The sequence below is a fragment of the Aptenodytes patagonicus genome, chromosome 7 (assembly GCF_965638725.1).
Source record: "Aptenodytes patagonicus chromosome 7, bAptPat1.pri.cur, whole genome shotgun sequence".
NCBI lineage: Eukaryota > Metazoa > Chordata > Aves > Sphenisciformes > Spheniscidae > Aptenodytes > Aptenodytes patagonicus.
In genome coordinates this window covers 30,243,624-30,267,694 of record NC_134955.1, presented here as the reverse complement: position 1 = coordinate 30,267,694, position 24,071 = coordinate 30,243,624, and the positions used below count along the sequence as shown (strand labels likewise).

Sequence of the window (24,071 nt, the reverse complement as noted above, 5' to 3'; positions counted from 1 at the left end):
ACCATACTTTTGTAATTGATGTGGCTAAAGAGGAAAGCCTCAGAATGATGTTTTCTTCCAAATCATCCAGGTTGTGTTCAGAAATATGCCTCTGTAAATCTGTTGAAAATGGCAATATGTTGCTGAACAAAGAGTACATTCGGAGATCCAAATATATGGTTGTGGTACAAAAGCAAATTCTGCCCTTGAGCAGTGCATACTTTTCATAGATATCAGTGGAAGATTCACAGGAGATTAGGAAATTCACTAAATTTTTAGTCTAATCTATGAACCACACTTAAAAATGGAATTCAGGCCTCTCCCTTGAAAGTACCAGACCCACCAGTCCTATCAGGGCTTTAATTCATGTCAGCTCCAAATTTCTGTAGTGCCTACAGCGTGAATAGTATTTTACTCAAGACTCGGGCACTACCTGTTAAATTCAAAACAGTTTCCAATCTGAATTATTGTAGCCCACAGCCACAATAAATTATGCTAATTTGGACTAAAGCACTCCTAATCCAGAGTAAGGGTATCCACATGGAGAATTAATCAGAAAGAATATATTCTGATTATAAAAAGAATAGCTGTTTTAAAATAAACTCCCTGTGAAGGAAAAAACCACATGCAAACAAACTGAAGGCAGAGTGAATTAATGTAATTGAAATGCTGATGGACCAGAAGAAAAAGGAGTTTAACAAGTAAAATGATTAAAGAGCGAATGCACAAGCTTGCAGGCAGAGCACCTACGCCTTACTGTGTTGCAGGTCCCTGTTGCTTGTCTCACCAACTGAGGCTGTTTTGCTCAGGAGTTAAGTGGTTATAAATGAAGTTAAGGAAAGATAGGCAGGTATCTAGGCTGTGTAAATAGGTCTGATTTCTCTTTCAGGGCAGACAGTGAAAGGACTTCCAGGCCAAGGGAATCTTCTCTATCTTCTTAAATATGAGCTGAGTTTGGTCCAGGCAGTGCGTGTATCTTGTGTGTGTCATTGAGGCAGCTGTAAGGGAAGACTGAGAAGGGGGAACAACCCAGTAAGATGCTGAATTCAGCTTTTCCTAGTGAATACTAATGCCTAAAAAATTTATAGATGGATGTGTTCATGTCTGAAGCAACTGCCTTATGGATTTGCTGATCGTGCAGAAGCGGTATGCAAAAAGGGAGGAGGAGGAGGAGGGAAGGAAGGGGGGGTGGCTCTAGGACCCATGCGAGCCTTCCTGAGCAGGAGGTGGGAGTTCTCCTCCAAGGCAGCAGGAGCCCGAGCCCAGCCTCAGAGCTCCTGCGGAGCCCGCAGGAAGAGCCGGGCACGTCCCCTCCGGAGCCGCGCACCCGGCTGGGACCTGCCCGCACCCCGTAGAGCCATGAACCGGCTCCCACAGCTGGTGCTGTGGGTCACCACTGTGGGTAAGTAACTTATTTTTCTTCCCCCCATCTCCTTATGGTGCAAACTCCCGCTTATGCCCAGGGACTCAGACTTATTTCATTGCCCGATGCTTTTACCTTTAAAACCAGTAAAGCATTATGTTCAAAACAGTGGGGAAAAAAGGAGAGGGGGGAGAAAGTACTGGCATGAAACATATATAAAGTGGGTGACGTGGGAAGATAAATCTTGATGGTTATTGATTCTACGTAAATTTTGTTCACTGAAATGAATAGGTGATCCGTAGTTTTAGAAAGGCTGCTGCTGACCGAGGCTCGCTCGGAAGCGAGCGCTGTCATTGTACAGGGGTTCAGCATGAAATTAACAGCTATACCTCAGGACCATTTTGCTTCTCTGATTACTGGATTGCTTTCTCTGGGACTATTTTGGAGAGGTGGGAGAAAGTAATGCTCCAGGAGTAGCGAAGGTTGCTTACAGGAAAAGGTGTAGTTTGGAGAAGGTTCTTTGTCTAAGGAGAAAGATGAGGGGGACAGATAAAGGGAGAAGAAGGTATCGGGACTATGAAAGATGGGGTTACGAGCTCCCACCTAGAGAGTGATGCTCAGGCTGAGTTTTGAAAGGAATCTTTGTGCCGCTCTGTTTGTCATTGTCAGCTTTGGTTCTGAAATGCAGCAAGAGGAATGAAGTAACAGTAGGAGAGAAGGAAGGAGATGTTAGGAGGGAAGCTGCAGTAATAGGAGAGAAGTTGGGAAGCAGCAGCATGCATGCAAGCAATGATGGGAGAAGGTAGGAGTGGGACACATTTACTGTATGTGTACAGTGGTAAGCAAACTTGTTATGAAAATTAGGAGAGAAAAACCTGTATCAGGACATGCTGAACTTCTCAGAGTGCTGAAGTTACAAGAGTACGCCCAGTGCAGAGACATCATCTTGACGCTTAGACAAGGATCATGAGACAATTCTGTATTTCTCAGTGTAACAAATCATGCTACTTCCAGGCAGGGAAGGAGGTAAAGCAGACAGGTTGTTGGGTGCTACAGCTTGCTCTTGCTAGTGCAGTGAAATTCTCTGTCTCTGGCTAAATGCTGAACCTGTATATATTTTCTTTTATATGAAGACACGCTGGGACAACAGTTTTTAAGCAGGTTTCATCATTTAGTTCTCTTTACAGTTGAATGCCAAGGCATAGCACAGAGTTTTTGATTTCAGGCTTTTTCTGGCCTGTTATTCCTACTGGGAGGAGGTTGCTTTACTGTGAAAGGGTCCCAGGGCAAGTATACCCCATGCAAGCAGAGCTCTGTGTCCCCACAGCCTCAGTTCTGATGACACGTGGTCTCATCAAGAGCTGCTAACTATCATCCCAGTGTTTTTGGTGGAGTGACTTTCAACATGCAAGTAAGGTTAGTGTAATAGTCATTATATTTTCTGTAACTCCAAGTCTGTGATTTGAAGCATGACCGTATTAGGACAGAGATGAAAAAAGGTGTGTTTCAGAGAGACCAAGTAAAGAGCTAAATGAAAACAAACGTACATTTTACAATCTCTGTCCAATCTTCTGCCAAAAATAATCTCAGTCACCCAGGGAGAGTCTTGGATGCATGAGCATTTAACTGTGTAGCTGCTGTCACAATCTTCACATGGGGATTGCTTGTCTCACTGGGTTATTATGGTCAGCTCTCAGACTCTGCAGTCAATTATTTTAAAAACCACTTGTGTTTCCACTGAGGAAGTTTTCCTGGAGCATATTCTTGGAGTGGCTTTACATTTCCTTCTTTATTTGGAAAGCCCAAGGTCTTGGTGATGAGGGAATTTACAGGTCCACGTTTCTCTCTTTTGTTTTGCTGGCTGGCATATGCCTTTCTAATGAGCTACTGTATCCTAAAAGGATAATTTCAGAGTTCCCATCCATTGAAAATTTTGGCACCCCAAAACACTGGAGGAGGTCAGAACTCCTTTTGTTGCAAAAATTAAGACTCTCTGAGAAAATTCAGAAAGTTGTAGAGAACAACAGCAGGAAAAAACCCTCAGAAAAGGCACCCCAAAACCAACAACGACAACACCAGGAAAGGACTCAGTGCATAAACGTGCATTGTTCAGTGTCAAAGCAACTTCACAGTCATTCGGAGGCTGAGGTTGCACATTAGCCTCAGGTCTCAGGAGGTGGCTAGGAATAAGGTGAAAAAAACCACCAGATGAATGTGTGGGAGAATTTTCTTTTTATTTTAAGCACCAGCATTGCTTTGAGTCTTCATACTGGATGCTTTTCCTTTGATTACTTGAGCTTGGTGGAGGGGGTAGGTCAGTCCTTTTCTCCTCCACGAAAAACTGGGTTGTGCTTGGCCAGATGTCATGCTCTTGCCTCTGGGTGTGGAAGGCAAACTATCTGCAAAATTACAGCACAACATATGTCCCAGGCAAAACTCAAACACCTTTCCAAAAGTACAGTCATGTTTATGTAATTGCTCAGAGTTTAGCTATTGAGTATAACCACAGTTCTTGAGATAATATTAGTAGAGGCATTTTGTCAAGTCTTTCTTTACAGCCCTTTCCAATACTTGTAGTGAAGCTGTCACAGAATAGGATATGTTATGTTTAATTTCAGCCTGAGGAATAGTTATGGTTTTGGGTTTCGTTGAATCCTTTCTAAGGCAGAGAGGCATAGGGAGGTTGATGGCAGGTTTAGGAGTAAGACAGCCGGCCTTTTGTTGGTTTGTTTGTGGAATGGTATATCAGCATGGCAATGGTGAACGCCCCATTCCTGGATGCTACTTCCTCCTTGCATTTGTGCGTTTGTCTAACAAACTGTTTTCAGAAGCCCGGGAGGTTTTCTTCCTTTCCCTGGGTTTGTCTGCCTCTCAGAATTGAGCTGTCCTGTTTTATAGAGCGAGTATAAGCTGGTTTAAGTTTCATCGGTCCACACATGCATGAAGATGCTTACATAGGAGTACCTCATTTTGTTGCAAGCCAACTTAAAATAAACCAGTGCATCTCTCTCAGTTAGACAAACCTTTACTGCTTTATGTATCCCTTTGTCTGTCTAGAGGAGAGCATGCCAAGAGTGGAAGGGATGGGGCCCTACGTTCTCTTTTGCCTCTTCATTGAAGAGCTTCTCTCTTATTTTTTTCTTCTTGTGACTATCTCCGCTCAGTTGAAGTAGCATACAGGTACAGTAGTGGTTTCAGTATTTTCACTTAAATAGTTCCAACCAGGACAGATATCTACAGATACCGTGCTCAGTCTGGATATGCAATTCAAGTCACTATGACTGTCACTGAAAGTCAAACATTGGGAGGATGCCTTGAAATAAAAACAGACAGTTCTTTTTAAGTCACAGACATGACAAAGTTGAGGACACTTTGAAATACAGTGGAAAAGGATAGGATAGATATATGGGAATCCCACAGTAAGGGAGCATATGCAGACGAACACTGGGGATTTGTAAACTACATCAAGAGAGAGGACTGAGGTGGAGGAGGAAGAAATCAGATAGTGGGCTGTGTGTACTGTTACTGTAGAGCTAAAGACAATGTCTTGTGATCAGCCACAGGAGAAATCCATCTTTTTGTCAGTCATACATAGTTTCACAGTTTCTAACTAGTCCATAAGGTTAAAGCTGGAGAAAAGGATGCCCCGCTCCAGTGATGTTTCAAAAGCATTCCTCTCCCGCCCCCCCCCCCCCCCCCCAAGTCCTAAACAGATAAACAAGAGGGTCCCTGTCTTCAGCCTGTTTGTATGTGTGATGGGGTCGCGCTGGCTGTGCTGGCATGTAGAAGTGCATCTGTGATGTCTGTTACTAGAGTGGAGAGACATTTTCATCTTGAATTAATTTTAGTGAAAAATGCTGATGTGGTGACACTAAAATGCTTTATAAAGTGGTCTAGGTTTTGAGCTGTTATGTATGGAGGTTTGTTTTGTGTGTGCACCAGTTAGTTCATATTGAGACATTCAAATGAGTCTAGCTGTTTTAATGGTTTTTTTTTAATTCAAACTTTTGCTTAGAGAAGTCTTTTATTCAAAAATCTTAAATCTTAATTTAAAGATTTAATTAAATCTTTAATTAAAAATCTTAAAACATGATTTAGTATCAAATGTTTAGTTTTGACACGAAATGTTATAGTTCAACACTCCCTGAAATGTGTTGGTCTTTGCAATTTTATAAAACTTCTGAAAAATTGTCAGGTTGACCTGTGGCAGTTTTTCTTTTTTAATTTCTTTGGGCTTGCCAGTAGCTTGGAAAATCCTGTATTAAAACTGCTCAGTTACCTTGTAATACCACGTGCTGATTTGTACCCGGATTTGTGCATGCAGGTGGTTGTCCTCAGGCTGATGTTCGTTACTGTACATATACACAGTGGCTGGTACTGTTGTTTGTAGCTTGGTATTGGATCGAATTCCTCAGAAATAAAGGAAACAAAGACAACCTGAACTTTTTGCAAACCTTTAGTAAAAGCAGAAGCACAAAGCAGCTGCTGAGAGGCAGGTGAGCTCTTTCCAGAAATAAATGGAGAGGAAGTAATCCATGGGGTTCTTAGTTAACGCAAATTGATGGATCTCTATGGGAGTACGGTTACAGCAGTGCAACATCTTCCCTTCTGTATCTGGAGACTTTTATCTGAGACTCTTACAATTAAGCATGATTTCTGTATTGAATGCTTAAATCAGAGGAGGAAAATAATGACATTAATTATGTTAATTAATTGGATCAGGCTTATAGTCTTTTCCTGTCTCTCAGCATCAGTCCTTCCTCTTACAATTCTTCTTCCTTCCATTCTATTATAATTGCTCCCCTGCTTCTCTCCTCTCCTGCCATGTAACAAACCCAGTGCTTTGATATGGCCTGCTATCAGCAGGACAGGGGGTATGCGAAGATGATACCCGCGGCAGGTAGGATAGCAGGCCGGCTTGGAAGAGTGGTGAGTTGAGGTGTTTGTTAAGAGGTGACTTGCAGCTGGTCTGACAGATGTGCTCTGAGTGAATAGGGAGAACCGAGATCTCTTGTGAGTTATGTGTGCACAGGAGGAACATGTAGAGCCTTTGGTTCAGATTTTGACTGGTTCAGCTCCATTAGGGGTTGGAGGGGCTATGCCTGGGGAACACCAGGTTCCTACCATTTTATGCCCGATGTGCAAGAGGTGGTGCACCTCAGGGTGTAGGACCTTTACAACTCAGCAAATGTGGTGTCAGGACCTCCCCAGGTCTCTGCACTGCCTAAAGGACTACAGCTCCCAGGCAAGTGGCAGAGTGTCACTGACGCAATTTTGACTTCCACAGGTATGCTGTTTCTAAGAGCTTTCCTCGAGGTGGTATGCCTCCACACTGCAGCTTCTTGCAGTGTGTGTGATACCAGCACGACTGGGCCCATGAGGAGCAATGAAAACAGAGAGAAATGACGTAAAAGAAAACAGAGATAACCTTCCAGTCTTCCTCACCCAGAAAACGCAACTCTGCCATATGTACTGAGGAAATAAAGAACTCAGAATTTCAGTAAGATGCTCATCCACAGGCCAGGTTTTATCTTTTTAGGAGAATTTCAGGTTGGTTTTCTATATGTGCTCCTTCACATAAAGCTGGCTGGAAAAACACGAAACTTTACACAATTCTGTACAACCTTTTCTTCCACTTGTCGGTGAAAAACTTGTTAAGATTTCTAGCTGGCTTTATATTTATTTTAGGCAGTTGTACTACATGATCATTGTAGGTCCCTTCCAACTGAACTATTCGATTCTATTCTATATGAAGGAAAGAAACTCCCTGACAATGGCACTGACTGAGTTTAAAAAAAACAGAAGAAACACCTATTGACACAGCAGGCTCATCAGAGTTAAAGGTAGTCAAGAATGAGACTGAAGTATAGAATTACAAGCTGAAGTCTTTCCAAAAAGCACAGATCTATCCTTGCAACTCAGCTTAACTTTTGCTCTATCTAATGGGAGAGCCATGTCTGTTAATAAGACATCACAGATTTTCAGCAAATTAGTATCTGAAATCCCATAAGCTTTGGGATTCATATCAGCCAAGAATGATGCATTTATTCATGCATTTCAGTTGCTCACTTAGGTTTTTGGTTTTTTTCCCCCGGTCTGTAGCACAGCATGTGTTCGAGGGCACAGACAGCCAAATTTTCTGGGGTTAAAGCATCCACACCTCTCCCCCTGTGTCTATGTTTATGGATATACATATTTATATATTAAAAACATAGGAGTGGTAAAGTAACTGAGTGAGAGCCACGCTAGGAAGTGACATGGAGGGATGTGATGGTGTTTTGGTGCACAGAATGAAGTGCAGGAGGTGAGAAGTGTCTGTTCCTGCATTGTCATGGTGAAGAGTTTTTGTGCTGTCCAGGAGCCAAATGAAACCCAAACTGGAACTTTTTTCCTGCCTTGAATCAGAACCGACCCAATAATGGCAGTTGTATTGGAACCTCAGTGAGAACTGAACCTGACAGGTTGTGGGGTCAGAGTCACAGTTCGCTGAAATCTGGCTTCCCACAGCAGAGATGCCGTCAGCGTCCCGAACTGTGGTGGGCTTCTGAGCAGTTTCACATCCAGCTTCCACTTCCCCATGGGACCCTCACAAGTGCCTGCTTCCACGCAGCGATGCAGGGCTGGTTTGAGTGGCTCTGCAGCTGTGACCAAGACCTTTTCTACATGCTGAGGGTGAACTCTGAGTGCCCGGGCACTCCCCTTTGTAGCTCTGCCTCACAACTTCTGCTCCGCCTTCCTGGCCTTAGGGAGGCAGGAGGAAACTGGGGGGGATGCACAGAGAGGATGGGAGCTGGTCAGGGCTGGGGCAGAGGATGGAGGAACTCTCTTCCAGTGGAGACCATGAGCCCAGCCAGTGTGGTTTGGGATGACCAAAAAAGGGGTTAGCAGCTGTCAGCCTGAGCCTGAGCAACCTCGGGCAAAGCTGAATTCCAACTGGAACTGAACTGAAAAACTGCTTTCCTTCACTGGATAGGTCATTTGGCAGTTTTGCAGGCCCTGGTGTCTTGACTAGTATTTTAGACAATGTAAGGAGCATGGACGATTAGGCATTTCTAATACCTTAGATGTCTTGATTTATTTGGATTTTCTGTTTCTGTTGTTCTATTTAACTGCAGTTTTAATTTTCCAAATATCTGCTATTAATAATTTTTTTTTCCTACTGAGCTCCAAGTGATTAATACATATTTGCTACTTTGACTTCAGCAAATAGAATCATAGAAAAGCATGACTGCTTGAAATTTCCTTGGTCTTTAACATGTTTCTAGAGTTTGTTCTATGGCATTTTGATGTATACTGTGCTGGAGTCCAGATCTTTCTACATCAGTAACACTTTTAAAGTATGTAATTCACAACGGGAGCATTTTATGTGTTTACAGTCACTACAGGAGCCTGAATAGTATTTAAAACCTCTGAAAGAAACTTTCTTTAACCCCATGCAGGCTAACAGTTCAGCGTAGATTTTAATGAGACACTGGACTTTCTGTATCTTATAAGCCCTGATAGCATAGTCATCGCAGAATACTTTCTGTCACCATTTTTTTTCAACTTTCCTGAAGTCCCACATGCCTCCCGACCCTTCAAGATCTAGCAGGTTCTTAGAAGAGTTTAAACTTTCCCAGATTTTGACAGATTGTGTTTGTCAGTCTGTTGCAATCCTAGATAAGAAATTTGAAAGTGAGTAAAATTCATTAAAAAATAACCTTGTGAATTAATTATAAGCAAAATGAGGTGAATAAACCAAGCTGGCTTTTATTTAGTTATTTCAAAAGGGCTTGTATTCTGGCTGTTCAGGTGGGTGGAAAAATGAAAGACTTACACAGGTCTAGCTCTTTTCACCTCATCTAGAGCTGTGCTAGATTGGTCTGGTTAGACACAAGCATTTACCTTCCCCTCTAAAAGCTATTTTCATTTTTGATTTCCTGATAAGTTTTGGACAGGACGTAGCTTTTCTTATTTCTTCCCTCCGCACTGTAATTCCCAAACATTTTTTTCCTCTCTTGTGTGCATTCCTGCATATATATGCATGAAAATTAATGAAAGGAAGTATCTGGGGTTTTTTTCCTGATGGAGAATAATTTTTTTCACTTATTTTAGGACCTGAAAACATATAGAAAAAAGCTTTGCTTTAAACAAGCTGACTTCCACACTTTCCTCAGTGGATGCAGTTATCCAAAACTGTACAATACTCAGGGGTTGCTCATGACTGTTTGTGAAAGGATTTTAAATATATATTTAATATATAGATTACCATTTTGCAGGGACTTATGTGGCATGTGTCTGTATAGGCTATCAGCTATGGTAAATCTAGCTAATGGTTATTTTTTAATTAAGCTTCAGTAGAATTTACATTCACTGTAGTACCAGCGTATAGGCAGAATAAGCTAGAGAAGTTATTTCATTACTGGTAGAAACTGCTCTGTGGCTGCAAAAAGGAGGATTGACAAGAGGCAACAGCCCAATTAATGATGTTACTGACATTCTTCTACCGAGAATGGTGGGGGGTGCCTTATGTCAAGTAAATGTAGTATTTCAAACATAGAAGTGCTGATTCTTCCACTGGATTTCTTAGGGCTCTCAAGACTGAGTGAACATGAAGGTGGTCAACGTTCAGGCGATGTTTAGCTCAGCTCTCCAGCATTCATGCCCACCTTGACTTCTGCCAACCCCCAAGTGGCAGCATGGTCTCATCTTAGCTGTGTCAGTCAGACTGTAGGGATGCTTTGAAATTATCTAGGTTAAAAGCTAGCTTTCTTTTTTTGTAAATCATTTTAATGGTCCAGTTACAGCGTGACCCTAAACAGCTTGTGTAGGTACAATTGAGGAGATGGTGATTGCTGGGCAAGGACAAGAAGGCAGTCAGTCTCCCAGTGGGGCCAGAGGAAGGGGGTGGGGGGAAGGAATTGCTTTGGGGAACTCTTAAGCTGTTGGTTTTTTAATGAATCTCTCCCCCCAGTCATTGAAATAAGTGTCTTGTGAAACTAATCTGTAAGGTTAGATACCTGAACTTAGACTATGTGAATACACCCTTATCTAACTTAGTGATGTCTGCTTTCCATTTTCTTGCAAGGAAACAAATGCTCGATGTCAGCCTTGTCAGCTAGATGTCAGTGAGCTGACAACCTCCGTATGAATTTGTACCACTGTGAAAATACCTGCAATCCGGTTTTACTAAATAGAAAAACATTGTTGTTAGCTATCTCATTCTGTTTATGACAATTTCTTATTTTTGGACCTTGTTAGTTTTTGGCATCCAGTTATCAAAACTTTTAACAGTTTTAGGGGACACAAAATTCAGACTGGTAGTCTGAATCCTATCATTGATGCTACAGTACTGAGGAATAAGAGATACACCATGTTGTTGTGTGGCCTTCAAGTCTTCTCTTAGCCCTTCAGACAAAAGAGTCTGTTTTCAGCTTTGACCCATACCATGTATAGATTGTTGTTAGAGGAGGTGGTCTGAAACAATTAGGGATAGGACTGAATCTGCTCTGAAGGTGGAGAGCTGGGATTTACATTTATCATCTAGAAGGGAGACAGTAAAATAGTTTTCGGCCCAGACAAATTTTATACGCAAAATGTTTTATAAGCTCTAGCATGCACAGAAGTGCTCCCATGAGTTTTCAAAAAAAGGTCAGCTACATTTAAGAATACTCTGAAGCATGTCCTTTTATTCTTGGTGACCCAAACACACAAAGGAGCAAGAAACAAAGCTGGTGAGAAGTGACAGCTGAAAGTGCCTTGCTTAGTCTTTCTGAACTTGGCAAAGGGTAAATGTATAGCAAGCACTGTTTTTCTGGTACCCAAACTCTCCAAGCTCAGGTTTCACATCACAAGATAGGGTTAAAAATCATCAAATTAAAACAAACATATTTATGAGCCATCTGGTTTCTGAGTCTTTCCAGTTTGTGTTTGCTATCCTGGGTAACTATTAAGCAATTTTTGTTGCTGTAATTTTCATGTCATTACATGGCTCCAGAAACTACATGTTTAAGAAAAACGCTGTAGAGAACTGAATTCAGAATAGAATTATAAGTACTGGCAGCGCTGGAGGCATTTGTCATTCTTTCAGTTGTCCTAATGTACTACTAAAAGTAAATGTACAGAGTAAATCCGTTTTTCCTTTTAATGTGACTTTAAATTTAAGTTAGGCAAAGTGAACTGGAAGGTTGTATTATCTAACCCTTTTACAATATGGTAAGGGGAGTCAGATTTTCTAGGGCTGGTTTCCAGTTCTGCCACGTATGATTTGGGGAAGGCTACTTAGTCTTGGTGCCTTAATCCTTGTCCTATTTTACCTATTTTATCTCCCTTATTCAGATGTGGTGAGACATAAAACAGTATGTTCTAGTTCCTTGAAATAGATCCAGTGCACAAAATTATTTTTATTTTTTTGGCCTTTTTTAAATGAAATGTAATTAAGGAGAATCTATAACTCAATTTCAGTGGAAATTTAAATGTGTTGCTTTGAAAAAAAAAAGTCTATTTATTCTTTCACATTGAATGTTGGGTTACTGATAAGAGCTTTCTGACAGCATTGGCTTTTCCATTGGTGGAGGAAACAAAAATGTTCTCCTTAAAGGTGTGCATTTGTATTGCTTTTCCATAATGTATCCTTATCTGCTCCTGAGAAGGCACAGCACTGATAAATAGATGTAAAATTCCCACTTGTTTTTCTGGTGACGTGATTGATATGCTTCATGCCAGCTCAGTGGTTTGTGACACTGAGACAACTTTCAGAGTATAGTTTCATCTTAGGAAGAAAGAGAGGAGAGAATATAGCTATAATTGCTGGTCTTGGGTTTCTAGGTGCAACCAAATGCTGGTGCTATTCGAAAGTAATATGTTTTGTGAATGCTAACTAGCATACAGTAATCAGCTTCCCTTTCTTTGTCTCCCTCATCTTTTTGACAGAGCTGTGTGCTGAACATTACCAGTTTTATTAAGTCAAATTTGTTTTTAGGGGTCTTGGAACCTTTCTGACTATTTTGCCTGCTGTGCAAAGCCGTTCCCAATCCCCTGCACCTTGTCAGCCTTACTGCTCTCGCTCTTTCTCCTGTGGCTTGGTATGTCTTACACACAGTGGGTAGGAGCACCTGGCAGGTTGAGCTCATTGAAGGATGCACCAGTGTCTTTAGGTCTTGTAAGAAGTACACAGCTTGTTTCTCTGCTTCCATTACTCACACCTGGCATGAGCTTTAAAAGAATGCAAAGCAATCACTTGGTGTCTCTATGCCTTTAGTTTCAAAGCCCAGATTCTCAGACGCATAAAGAGGAAGAAGTAAGTGTATGCAAAGAATAAAGTACACATTACTCAGGGTGAGTGTCCTTTGGAGGAGAGCATTGCTTACAGCAGCAGAGAATGCTAGCCATGATGCAAGGAAGACATTTGAAATCTTGGCTGCCGAACTGTTAAATACTCTGCTGAAATTTGTGCTCAGTTTCACATTCCACCTTCTTAGCGTCCTCTGAGTGTTTGTTTGACTGCTTTCCTCTTCTGGAGTCCAGCTGGCGTTGAGAGGCTCAGCTGTTAGGAAGCTCATTTGGGAGTCTCAGCTGGCACTGGCAGACTCCACACGCTGCCAGAGCACTTGCTGACAAAGTTCTGGTCCCTACCTTGGAAGCTGGCAACAATTTCTAGCTGAGGCTGTGAGGAAGATGTTTGCAAGGTTTTTTACTCTTGCCTAGAGCTGACAGGGCCATGCTGGGGAGATGATAGCAGGGGTAGGTGTTTGTCCACCTCTGCTGGCACGCTAACCGCATCTCTTCTTCAGAGACACAGGCCTGGGCACTGCACTGTGTGCCTTTGGTGTGTTGATGTGGAGGTATAGCAGTGGCCACGACTGTCTTCAAAGCCAAATGCAGGCCTCCCTGTGCCCAGCACGCTGTAGCCTGCTCCCTTGCAGTGATCTATCAGTGAAGCCTGCCTTACTAGTGTCCTAGGAACTGAACTGGCTTTCCATCGTGCCTCAGAGTAACTTTAAAACCTAGTTTTGCTCTGAGTAGAAGTAGGAATTCAGTGCCCCAACAGCAACTACTCTCTACCCAGCCCTCCCAAAATATTGTGATATAGAAGGATGCAGTAACAGATTCTAGCTTAGATACTTCAGACGTGGTTATGGCACTGTGGCAAGTTACATGGTTCTCTTTTTCTTAACGCAAGATGAAATTACTTCTTGTCGAAGCCATTCCTAGGTGGAGGGCAATGCAAATGCTTCAACATCTGCTTCCAAAAGAATATACTATCTACTATTGACTGTGCAGTTCCCTCAGAGTGCAAGCGTTGTGCATGCTCTGTCATACTTTCTCATTACTGTAGATATAGTGGAGTCCATCCTCTGCTTGCACAGAAGCAGTGGCTTTTATTGACCCAGTAGCTGGCTGTTGTGGTGATAGGGATTCTTGGAAGTGCTTGGGACACTTCTGGTATTTACAGCGTCATTTGCAACTTCCTGATGCAGAGGAGTTGAGGCTTCTTCAGGGGGAGCTGGCACAGAAAGGATTTTTTGAGGTGTTTGATTCTGTGAGAGCTCTGGAAGAAGCTCTGTTGAGCACTGATGGGAGACTAAAATGACACCAATGATTTTTCCATATTACTCTCTCCTCCACTGAGAGGGTATCTAGTGGAGTACCAGGTGGGCAGTGGGAACTCTTGACAATCATATATAGAAAAGAACAGTACTCCTCAAATATGTATTTGGTCTTTTCCTGTGGGTGATAATCTGCTAATTACAGCTACAATTTCAGGCTGTTTACAGCTGAAAAGGTAAAATGAGATGCTGGATGAGCAGTCCAAGCATCGTCTAAATGGACAGAAGCTGTGACAGGTGTGCTGCATTTGGTGGGCACAGTGAGTCAAGGAACCCAGGCTTGGTCTGGTAGCTGATTTCTGGATGTCAGAAGAGCGTGCGCTTGAAGTGTAGGTATTGTGTGGAATTAAAGAACCTTTCAGGCAGTGCCTGTGTTAACTATTAAAAGCTACATGCCACTGTGAGGCATTTTGTCACCCTGCAAGCTGCCTTATGTAAGGGACTCCACGTTGATATACTGCACTGGGGGCAGAGCCAGGTTTGCTTTAGGACTTGTCATGATTCAGGCTTTTACTGAGGGCCATCAGAGAAGAAAACTGCACAAGCTCTTGACCTCATGTTGTTTGTTTTCCTCATTGTGCTGGCTCATGCGTGCTGGCTGGTGTCCTGGGAGCAAAGAACTAAGGCTGTCTGTTGTTCGTCTTAGCTTGCTTGTTTGAGGGCTGAGGAATAGAAACCTCATTTTTCTCCCTTGTGTGGACAGGTCTGAAGTGACCCCTTGCCAGCAAAGAAATTCCAGCTGTAGGCAACAATAGTCAGGCACTGATCTTTAGGGAGACTCTACTGGGATATGTAGTCTCTCTCATAATTCTCTGACAAAGGCCTGGTTAGAGTGAGTAATTACTGAAAAGAGCTGATGGTTTAATACCATTTCCCCACCAATCACTTCCAGACAGTGAGTGCTCTTCTCGTGATTCCAAAAGAACTTAGTACTTCAGAAGGTAAGTGGTGGTGGAGCAGGTCTGGACTCCAGCAGCCACAGTGTTTCATGAATTCACTCTAATAGAAGGTGATTTTATTTTCTCTTGAACAAACGTAAGAGCTTGAGTTGAGATATCCAGAGAATTCAACATTCATGTCTTCTGTTTGTTTGCATCCAGTGTTTTTTGTGTGCTTGTTTCTCGTGCATATAGACACTTTCCAGATATATCCAGAAATGCATCCAGTTGCGTTTCCCTACTGCCTGCAAATGAAATAGCTCAAGACTGGTGGGAGGGACTGTCCCCAGTAATTTTCTTTCAGGCACTATTTTGTTCATTAGTGTTTAATCGATTTATCCATGGTCTGAAGGAAGTCAGAAATTTTCCCAAGAATCTTTGTTTCTTTGCAGACACTCATTCTGGTTTCTTCTGCTTTGATGTCCTTGCACCGATTTCACATTGGGGTGGGGTTTTTTTGTGACATTCTCATCTTCAGCGTGAAGCTTAAGACAGGCTTAAACATCTTTGAAAGGAATGAATGAGAGAGGCCCCCTTGTCTTAAAATGGGTCAGATCAGTGCTGGTATGGCCTAGCTATCAGTCATTTGGGTTTTCTACTACTCATTCCCTTCCATAAAGCTGTCTGGATATAAGAGCTGGGGGATATTTTCAAAGCACAGTTTGTGGGTGTTAAGAATATGGGAATAGCCATGATGGTGTTGGTTGTGCCAGTGCGCTAGAGTAATTCATAAAGTTGTCAAACCCTGAAGCTCATCCTTGCGGTAATGAGAGACAGTAATCTGAGGCCCTCTTCCTTGGGAGGAAAGAAATTCCTAATTTCACCATTTCTATTTTGGCACTGATCCTGAAGCGGTCCTTTAAAGGAAAGGAAGGGCTCATTATATTTAAAGACTTCCTGTCAGAAGTAAAATGAAAGCCTTCATATAAAATATCCCCCCTTAGCTGCTTTCCAGTTGCGAAGTGTGGTATAGTAACCCGAAGATCTCGTCTCTAAACCACACTTCACTCTCTAAACCATGCCTTACTCTCTTGGAAGCCAAAAATAAAATAAAATTAAAAGCCAAGATAAGGAAGTATCCTTCTAGTCATAGTCGTTCTTTACATCACGACTGACTGTCTTCTGTTTTATGTGTTTTGAGAACAGTGGGATCAGCTGGCTATCATCCCCACTTTCTTCTATGTTTCTTTACTGGAGGGGAAACCAAGTGAAAAAAATAAAATGCAGGTGACCACTCTTCTGTTTGCAAAGTCAGTTTCCAACCAAAAGCAGACTGGTACAATTCATAAATCTTGGTTATGTTGTTTTAGGCCATGAGCAAAAACTGTGTTGTGTTTTTTCAACCCAAAGGTGATTTTTTTGGATCAAAAAATAAAGTTCAGGTCTTGGCACAAATGACAGAAGTGTCTTTGAAAATAAAGAAACAATTTGCCAAACAGCCATAAGGTAGTCTAAGTCATCCCTGACTTTTAGTCCGTTCAGGAAGTCCTGAATACCAGGGCTCTCCCACTCACTCAGAATCTGTTACCCAAAGTTCATTGCTCACAACAGTAATCCCAATTGCAGTTTGAAAGAAGATTCTGCACCTCTTACATTGTGCTGGCTGCGGGTTAAGGTATTCATACTGGAGAATCATCTCTCAGGTGGCAAATATTTTGAACAGTGTGAACAAGCTTAGTCCTAATCCTTTCCATAAGAGAAACGTGCAGATCTTAGGAGACTGCCCAGACTCACCTTCCTCCGAAGGCTTAGCTCTCGTGCTGCTCTGAAACAGTAAGCAACAAAAACATCACTCTTTTTAATGTTCAGCATACCATTAGGGCTCCATACTTATTAAATTGTCTCATTATTAAGAAGTCTGTTTATATTGGTGCTGTGATTCGAGTTAGCATCCTAGCCCTGTCTGCACAGATTGATTTCCTGATGACTACTCCAAGTCTCCTTTTTTTTTTCTCAAGGTCCCTGATAGTTCACAGTTTTTCTTTCTAGCAGAGCTTTCACCAACCTCACACATACTATACCCTAGAAAGTGCCTTTCTTGCCGTGCCACTGTGGCCTGTCAGGCCTCATTGGCAAAGGACATCAACTGTGATCTCTAAACCAGTCTCCCACTTTTTGTTTGTCCTGTTGCTGTTGAGGAGGGACTTCCTCTTGGTTGCTGCTGTCCTTCTCTGAGACACTCTTCCCTGTGGCTGAGACCTTTTCTTTGCCTTCCTGATTTTTGACCTCCTCAGTCTGGAAATCGTGGCTGTCTGCCTTAACACTGTCATTGTCTTCAGTTTTGTCTGCATTGCTGTTTGGAGTCTGAAGTTAACTTGTAATGTGGTGCTCCCATAATTGCTGCCTCTCACCACTGCTTTCTGTAGCCTGTTTTGTAGCTGTGCACAGACCTGCTCACTTGCACACAGTATACTCGGGTCCACAACAAGGCCATGGCAGCGTGGCTTCAGACAGCTTGTGTACCCTGGCAGTTCCCTTTTTTAAACTCTCCTGGGCCCATCTTTTTTGCCTCTGGGCTGCAGCACACCATGTCCAAGGGGAGCAGTCTCAATACTTAGGGCCCACTGATTTGTGCTCCCTACTTCTGAAAGGGTGTGTTGGGATGATACAAAACTACCAACTAGTAGCTCCCCCTCATCCTCATGTCTTTTTTTGCCTTTTGGTCATCGGTTTCTTGTCTCTCTAGTTATCTGTTGCTTTTGGAGTATCTTTCTCTAATTCTCCCTTGCAGTCAAATCTGTGGCATTTAGGACTAATGTGGCATGGTCTGTAATTTATGTGTGGTGCTTTTTTTGTCAGTTGTGCTAGACTGTGCAAAATTTTCCTCCAATTTCTTAATTATAATTCATGCAAACATGTCCACTTCTAGAGAGAGTCTGGAGTAGCAGCCCATGGTGCTAACATAATTTCTGTCATTAAAAGTAAAAAAAATCCACTCTGACTTTTCGAAGTGTTGGGTTGGGATTTAAAGAGATTGTGAACTGTTCTCTTGTTTGATGATTATGCTATTTGTGTGTCTTACATTGTTCCATTTGTATCTTCAATTAAATATACATGTGTGTTTATATATACACAAAATTGGAAAATTAGTCGTTCTTATTAAACTTCAAACATCTCCTCTCTCTCCTCTTTCATCCTTTCTTTCCGTCCCTCTTCTCAATTCACATATTTTGGTTTAGTTATAGCCTACCTTGCAGGATTCCTTCAGAAATCAATAGATGTCTGATCTAGGGAGTCTCTAGTCTAATTTTCAGCTTATGCACATGTGCTTAGCATTTGCTTCTTTATATCTCTTTGTTAATTGTCATGACTGAGTTTCATGATCCTGGTTTGTCTCTTCCTTGACATAATTTCCATCCCCTTCTCTTCATTCAATAAGCAGGAATATCCTGGGAATTAGGTGGTTAGGGGTCAGTGCAGATTAACTGGAAACGCTTTTCACTGCGGTTAACCTAGTGGTCTACCTAGTCATAGTTCAGTGGATGTTATGTGTGCTCTTTTTTTTCCAGGTTTGCTAATTCCTTCGCTGGAGGCTGTGCCAGTGCTGATAAAACTGCATTTCTCTGGGCTGCATGTAGAAATCTTTTTTTAACTTCAAATTACTTCCTAGACGTCCATTTCCTTGGAAACCATTCTTTCTACGCCATGTGACTGCTGGACAGGGTCTGGTCCTTCATCTGCATCTTTCATCTTCAGGTTTATTCTTCAAAGTTACTAGTTGATGCCGAAGTTCTTCACAGCATAATATAAACATCCTCTCCCTTTTCCATGTCCTGATTTGTTTTGGGGGGGAGGAGATGGTGTGGAGAAAAAGAATAGGATGTGACCCTGAAGAACTTACAGGAGACACCAAAGAATGAGCAGGATAAAAAGTTCTTTTGCCCTCTTTTTACAGATGGCACCCTGGGCGCTAAGAGAACAAACCCCAGGTAACACAGAGTGTTGGTAATGCACTGGGGAATTTAATCCCAGGGTCTTGATCATGAAGAATGCAAGGGATACTGCCAGAAGATTCAGTTTTTAATCTTGTACTTTCCTCCAACCTAGTTTAGCCACTGAATGGCTGATCCAGACAGCAGTCTTTTACTGTCATGTCAGAGATTTTTAGCACATGTTAAGAGGTACAAAGTGAACTCGTGACAAACCAGTTCACTGCGTGGCACTTACAATAGGATTCCTTTTGGCCAGCTTGAGCCATTTAGTAGGTGAGCAGTTTAAGCTAGTCTTCTAGACTCTTCCTGTAATGCTTTTCTCCCTTTCTTAACTAGCTTAGATTTAACACCTAAGTACTAGGTGTCTGAAGTCATGAATCCCACTCTTATGTATTTACCGGACAATTTATGGTAAGAAATAGTTTAATCTCTTAACAGTACTCTTGTGCATCCCACCTTTTCACAACTTATGCCTATGAAAACTAAATTTTGGCATGGAGCAATTGAAATCTCTCCTTCTGGAAAGGAATTTGGCAGATACTGAGAGGAGACTTGTGGCAGTACTTCCATATTTTCCTGGCGGTATTGAAGAGAAATTGTAGAGGGTGGAATCTTCCGTGCTGCTCCATATAGCTGCTGCCAAGGTGCTGGTGGTAGGCATACTGCTAGATGAAGTTTAGCAAAAAATTCCTGTATTCATAGTCTCGTATGAAAGTATAATTTGAGAAAGATGGCCCTTTCTGACAAAGGAAAACCACAAGACCACAAGCTCTGATACAACTGCATAAACCTGATCTGTTAACTGGAAAGCTAAATTAAAAATTGAAATACTTGTGGTGTAAGTGAAAAGTAGGATAAAGCAAGTTACTGTGAAAAATAGACTGGGCACTAGAAGGAAAGTTAGCTGTTTGTAAGGTTGATATGAGCTGCATTTCCCTGATGTTAGAATCAATGGCACACCTATTAATAACGTGTGCCTGGCACACAGACTGTAAACAAGAATACATAAATGTCAGTGATCAGATCAGATTGTTGCCAATATAATGGCAAAGAGTCCTCTCAAAAAAAGAAACAGAAAATGAAAAGGTTGTATGCTTCTGAAACCTGCTGTCTGTGAACAGACCTAGGAGGTCCCTGTCAAAGTACATTAGTTTATTATTCTTTTCCATTACATGCAAAGCAGCTGAATATCACTGTGGAAGCCAGGAGCTTGCTGCCCTAACACGTCCTGGTCTATTCCCTGGAGACCTAGCATGTTCTTTAATATCCATACCACACAGTGGATCGTAAAGAATGCAATACCAACAAATAAACTAATGAATGCCATTAAAAAGAAATATCCATGAAGGAAGGAAGGATGCATTTTCATACGTATTTAGCCAAAAAGATCTCAGAAGTAATTTTCTGCCATGTTTTGGAAAGCTGATGGAGTATGTCCTTGTCATTAGAAAATCACCAGCTGCAGGTGTGGTTTTAAATTGCTGGGTTTGTTGCAACTTTAGAGTGTTGGAAGACTGAAAAGAGTTCAGGAGCTGTAGGGTATGTTCATGTGGACAATGCTGTTATAGTCTCTAAAGAATAAGGTGGGTTTAAGACAACCTTTTATTCCATGAAACATTGTCTTTTTAACTGTATTCCTATTGTTAATTAATCAAACGTAATACAATTTTTCCATTATTTTGCTCAAGTTTGTAATCAGGATCCAGCATATCATTTGATTCCCCTTTTACTCTTTTTAAACATCAAGAAAACGCTCACTTTCTTTTCCTGCTGAGATGCTTTCAGTGTTCCAAGACTTTCTAAAATGAGTGTTATGGCAGAGGTACCACCAGCCAGTTTGGTAAGGACTTTTAGGTTCAAGCTGTCTAGAGCTCTTGATTTTTAAATTGTTTATGCCTGAGAAGGTGTAGTACTCTTACATTTTTATATGGCATACATGTACTGTGGTTTGTTTTTTTTTTCTTGTAAATATGACATCTACTGTTAATGGAATGGTTTTAAACTAAAGGGGGATAGATTTAGGCTAGATATAAGGAAGAAATTTTTTACGCTGAGGGTGGTGAAACACTGGCACAGGTTGCCCAGAGAGGTGGTGGATGCCCCATCCCTGGAAACATTCAAGGTCAGGTTGGACGGGGCTCTGAGCAACCTGATCTAGTTGAAGATGTCCCTGCCCACGGCAGGGGGGTTGGACTAGAGGACCTTTAAAGGTCCCTTCCAACCCAAACTGTTCTATGATTCTATGAATTTGGCTTTTCAGCATCATTATTGAGAACCTTATGATTTCTATTTCGTGAATGGCCACGTCTTTATTCCCTCCTGTGCTACATGCTACTTGATATTAAGCCATGTGCGTTCAAATCCTGCAGGACTGAGGTAGCAGTGGTGTAATACAGTGTGTCACTGATTCATCTCTTCTTTTGTCTTACACAGCCTATCCTTCCTAAGCAGATTTATAATCTCATAGCAGCTTCCCTCATACCTCAAGGGTTCTGGAAAGGTGTGTACCCAGGAGCTAATTACACAGAGACATACACCAGTTGCTGGTTCACTGGATATCTGTTAATAATTTGATACTTCTAACCTGGCTGAATGACCTCAGATCCTCTTTCTTTTCTGTATTAGCGAACATCTGTTCACTTCTTTTATTTCTGTACTATGGTTATTTTATTGCTCATCTATACCCTTGTGGTTATCTGATATATATCACTGTCATATGAGAATAAAAGCATCAACCATGACTTCTTAAAATCACTTGAGGAAGTTTTGTGCATACATCAGCAAAGAAAAGGGTGAGGGGTTAATAAAAAATGTTGGTAGATTTGACAGATAGTGCTTACAGCTGTTATGTATGTGATCAAATAGATATTGGAATTGTGTCAGCCACTGAGGTGCACCAAAACACTAGGTGTCTGATCACTACAAGCTGTGCGGCATGGAAATGAATGTTGATTCTTGACTGATGTGAAGAGGATGAATGTTGAACTCTGCTCTGCAGCATGCCACCAGAAAAACTTTAAAGTGACTGGACATGGTTAGACAGCACCTGCTATACTTTGTGACAGCAATGTTGCAAAAACAGATGGAGTTTACATGGAAGCAGCTGAATTAGCAGAAAGACCTTAAAAGGAGGAGACAACAATGCAGTGCATGTTAACATATCTAAGCATGTTCATTCTTAGGTTACCATAATCAAAATTCTATAAAGAAGGAGCTCAGACAGCACAGGAGGGCTTTGATGTGACTGATTAAAGAAAAAATTAAGTGATCTTTTTATTATTTCTCACAAAACCTGTGGAATGGGTTAATTTTGAAATTAGCGGAAAGCATTGAATGGATGATAGGGTATTAACTGTTTACTTCTTCATGAGAATAGATTCTTTAAGCATTGGCAATAGCCAAATAGGATTGTGACCAGACTGAGGAAAGAAAACTTTAGAGACTAATTGATAGGAGTTTGTTTATGAGTAGAAATCACATAGCAGTAAACACTCAAAACCTGTGTTACAGATACTGTAGCAGCATCTACCCTTCAGAAAATGAACATAATCTTGCAAAAGTACTTGCTGAGAATAGAGATTGTAAATTTTCTTAAAGGCATGCTCCAAAAGCATCATGTATGAGGAGTGCACCATCCTCTCCATCCCCACACCCAGGCCTGCCTCTCCCTCCCAAAATAAATCTCTATCTGAATGAGGGAAACAAGGAGTTTAAATAGAAGACTTGGAAATAAGGTTATTTCCAGCAATACCCATTTTTGGAGAAAATGGCATTGTGAGAAACACAAAATTATCTCATATAGAAGTTTAAGAAAGTATTTTATGCAACTGGCCAAACTTCCAAGCGTAAAAATGTAATGTGCCTAGCACTATTAAGTTGCTGAATATTTAATGACAGTATACATACAATTGTGTGAAAACATAATATAGCATGCCATCAGAAATCTCATATCTCAGCTTCAGTGCCCAACTTATTACTGAGAAAAAACCAGAAACTTCTAACTTTTGTCAGTGTAGCTGTTGCCATTATAAGTAAATATCAAGGTTAAGGAATATGTAGCTGATTCAGGAAGCTACATTAAATTCCTAGCAGTGTTAGCCCATAATGGGTGTTAGTCTACTTGAAATAAACAGGAAATATTTCCTTTTATTAGCTGTTATTCCAGTTTATTTGCAACTGAATTGGAATAACTCCTACCCAAATGCATCTGGGTAAACTTTAATTTTCATAAATTAAATGACACACACTGAAAAAGTTAAGGGCAAAATTTACTCTCAAGTACATCAGATGAGGCTTTGTCTACTTCCCTCATTTTCTCAGGGTGCAGTGATAGGACAGTGGTTAAGAGGTTTGTGAACATGCATATGGGGTTTTGGATTTTTTTGTTTGTTTGCTTGTTTATTTTCAGAGCTGCTAGTAGACTGTATGAGTTTGGGTGAGAAATAGAAAGCAATGGTTCAGCTGTGGGTTACAGCTATGAAGATTCTGGGATCCTTTTAAATGAAGTTGATACTGCCTGTACTGTCCAACCATTGCCCCAAAGAAGGGAGGAAAGGAGCATCCTTGACGTTGTCTCCTGTTCACCCCAGCTGAGTAATGTTTTTGTAACATTCACTGCTGCTGGTTGCACCATGGGCTGTTTTGAAAGTGTCATTGTCATTGTGGTTCTCTGTGGTGACACAGGCCAAAGTTTGAAAGGCAAATGCAAAAGTACTGTGGTTTTGTTGGTTTTAAATGCATTTGAAAACTCTGTCTAAGGTGGTAGCCAAAAGCATCCGTCTTACAAGAGAATTAGACCACACCGGCTATTTCTAGGATGCCCAAGTCACTTAACTGTCCCTGGATTTCTGATGTAACAGGGTCCCTGAATCTCCGAGTAAGTGGAAGTCCATCCCAGTCCTGGCATTTTTAATTTATTTTTATTTTTAAAAGAAAAAATATGGTTATTAGGAAGAGGGGCTCTTTCTCATGATTCACCAGTCCTACTGAGCAGAAAAACATCTCCAGTTCACTTTTGAGTGGCTGGGAAGTGAAGACACTTGTCCTTGGCTATATCAGTGTAACAGTTCAGTCCTGAAACACTGGGATTCACCCTACCTAGGCTGTCCAGAGAGGATTCAATTCTGTCGCAAATCCATAACTGGCAGACATGCAGTGAACTGCTGTCTAGAGGTACTTTTCTCTTCCCAGTGTCTACACAAGGAGCCCCTAGACAGACCATGTCACTTGGACACCTCTCCATTTAGAGAAGAGTAATCTCATTTTACTACTA

General features: G+C 41.5%; 1 protein-coding gene across 1 annotated transcript in view; it reads left to right on the top strand.

Annotated features, from left to right (window-relative positions):
* Positions 1-1,182: 1,182 nt before the first annotated feature.
* The window catches only part of LTK (leukocyte receptor tyrosine kinase), a 95,612-nt gene continuing 72,723 nt past the window's right edge, over positions 1,183-24,071 (top strand). Inside the window, exon 1 of the mRNA XM_076343516.1 lies at positions 1,183-1,381. Within this exon, the coding sequence (XP_076199631.1) occupies positions 1,183-1,381 (199 nt within the window). The remainder of the gene's footprint in view (positions 1,382-24,071) is intronic.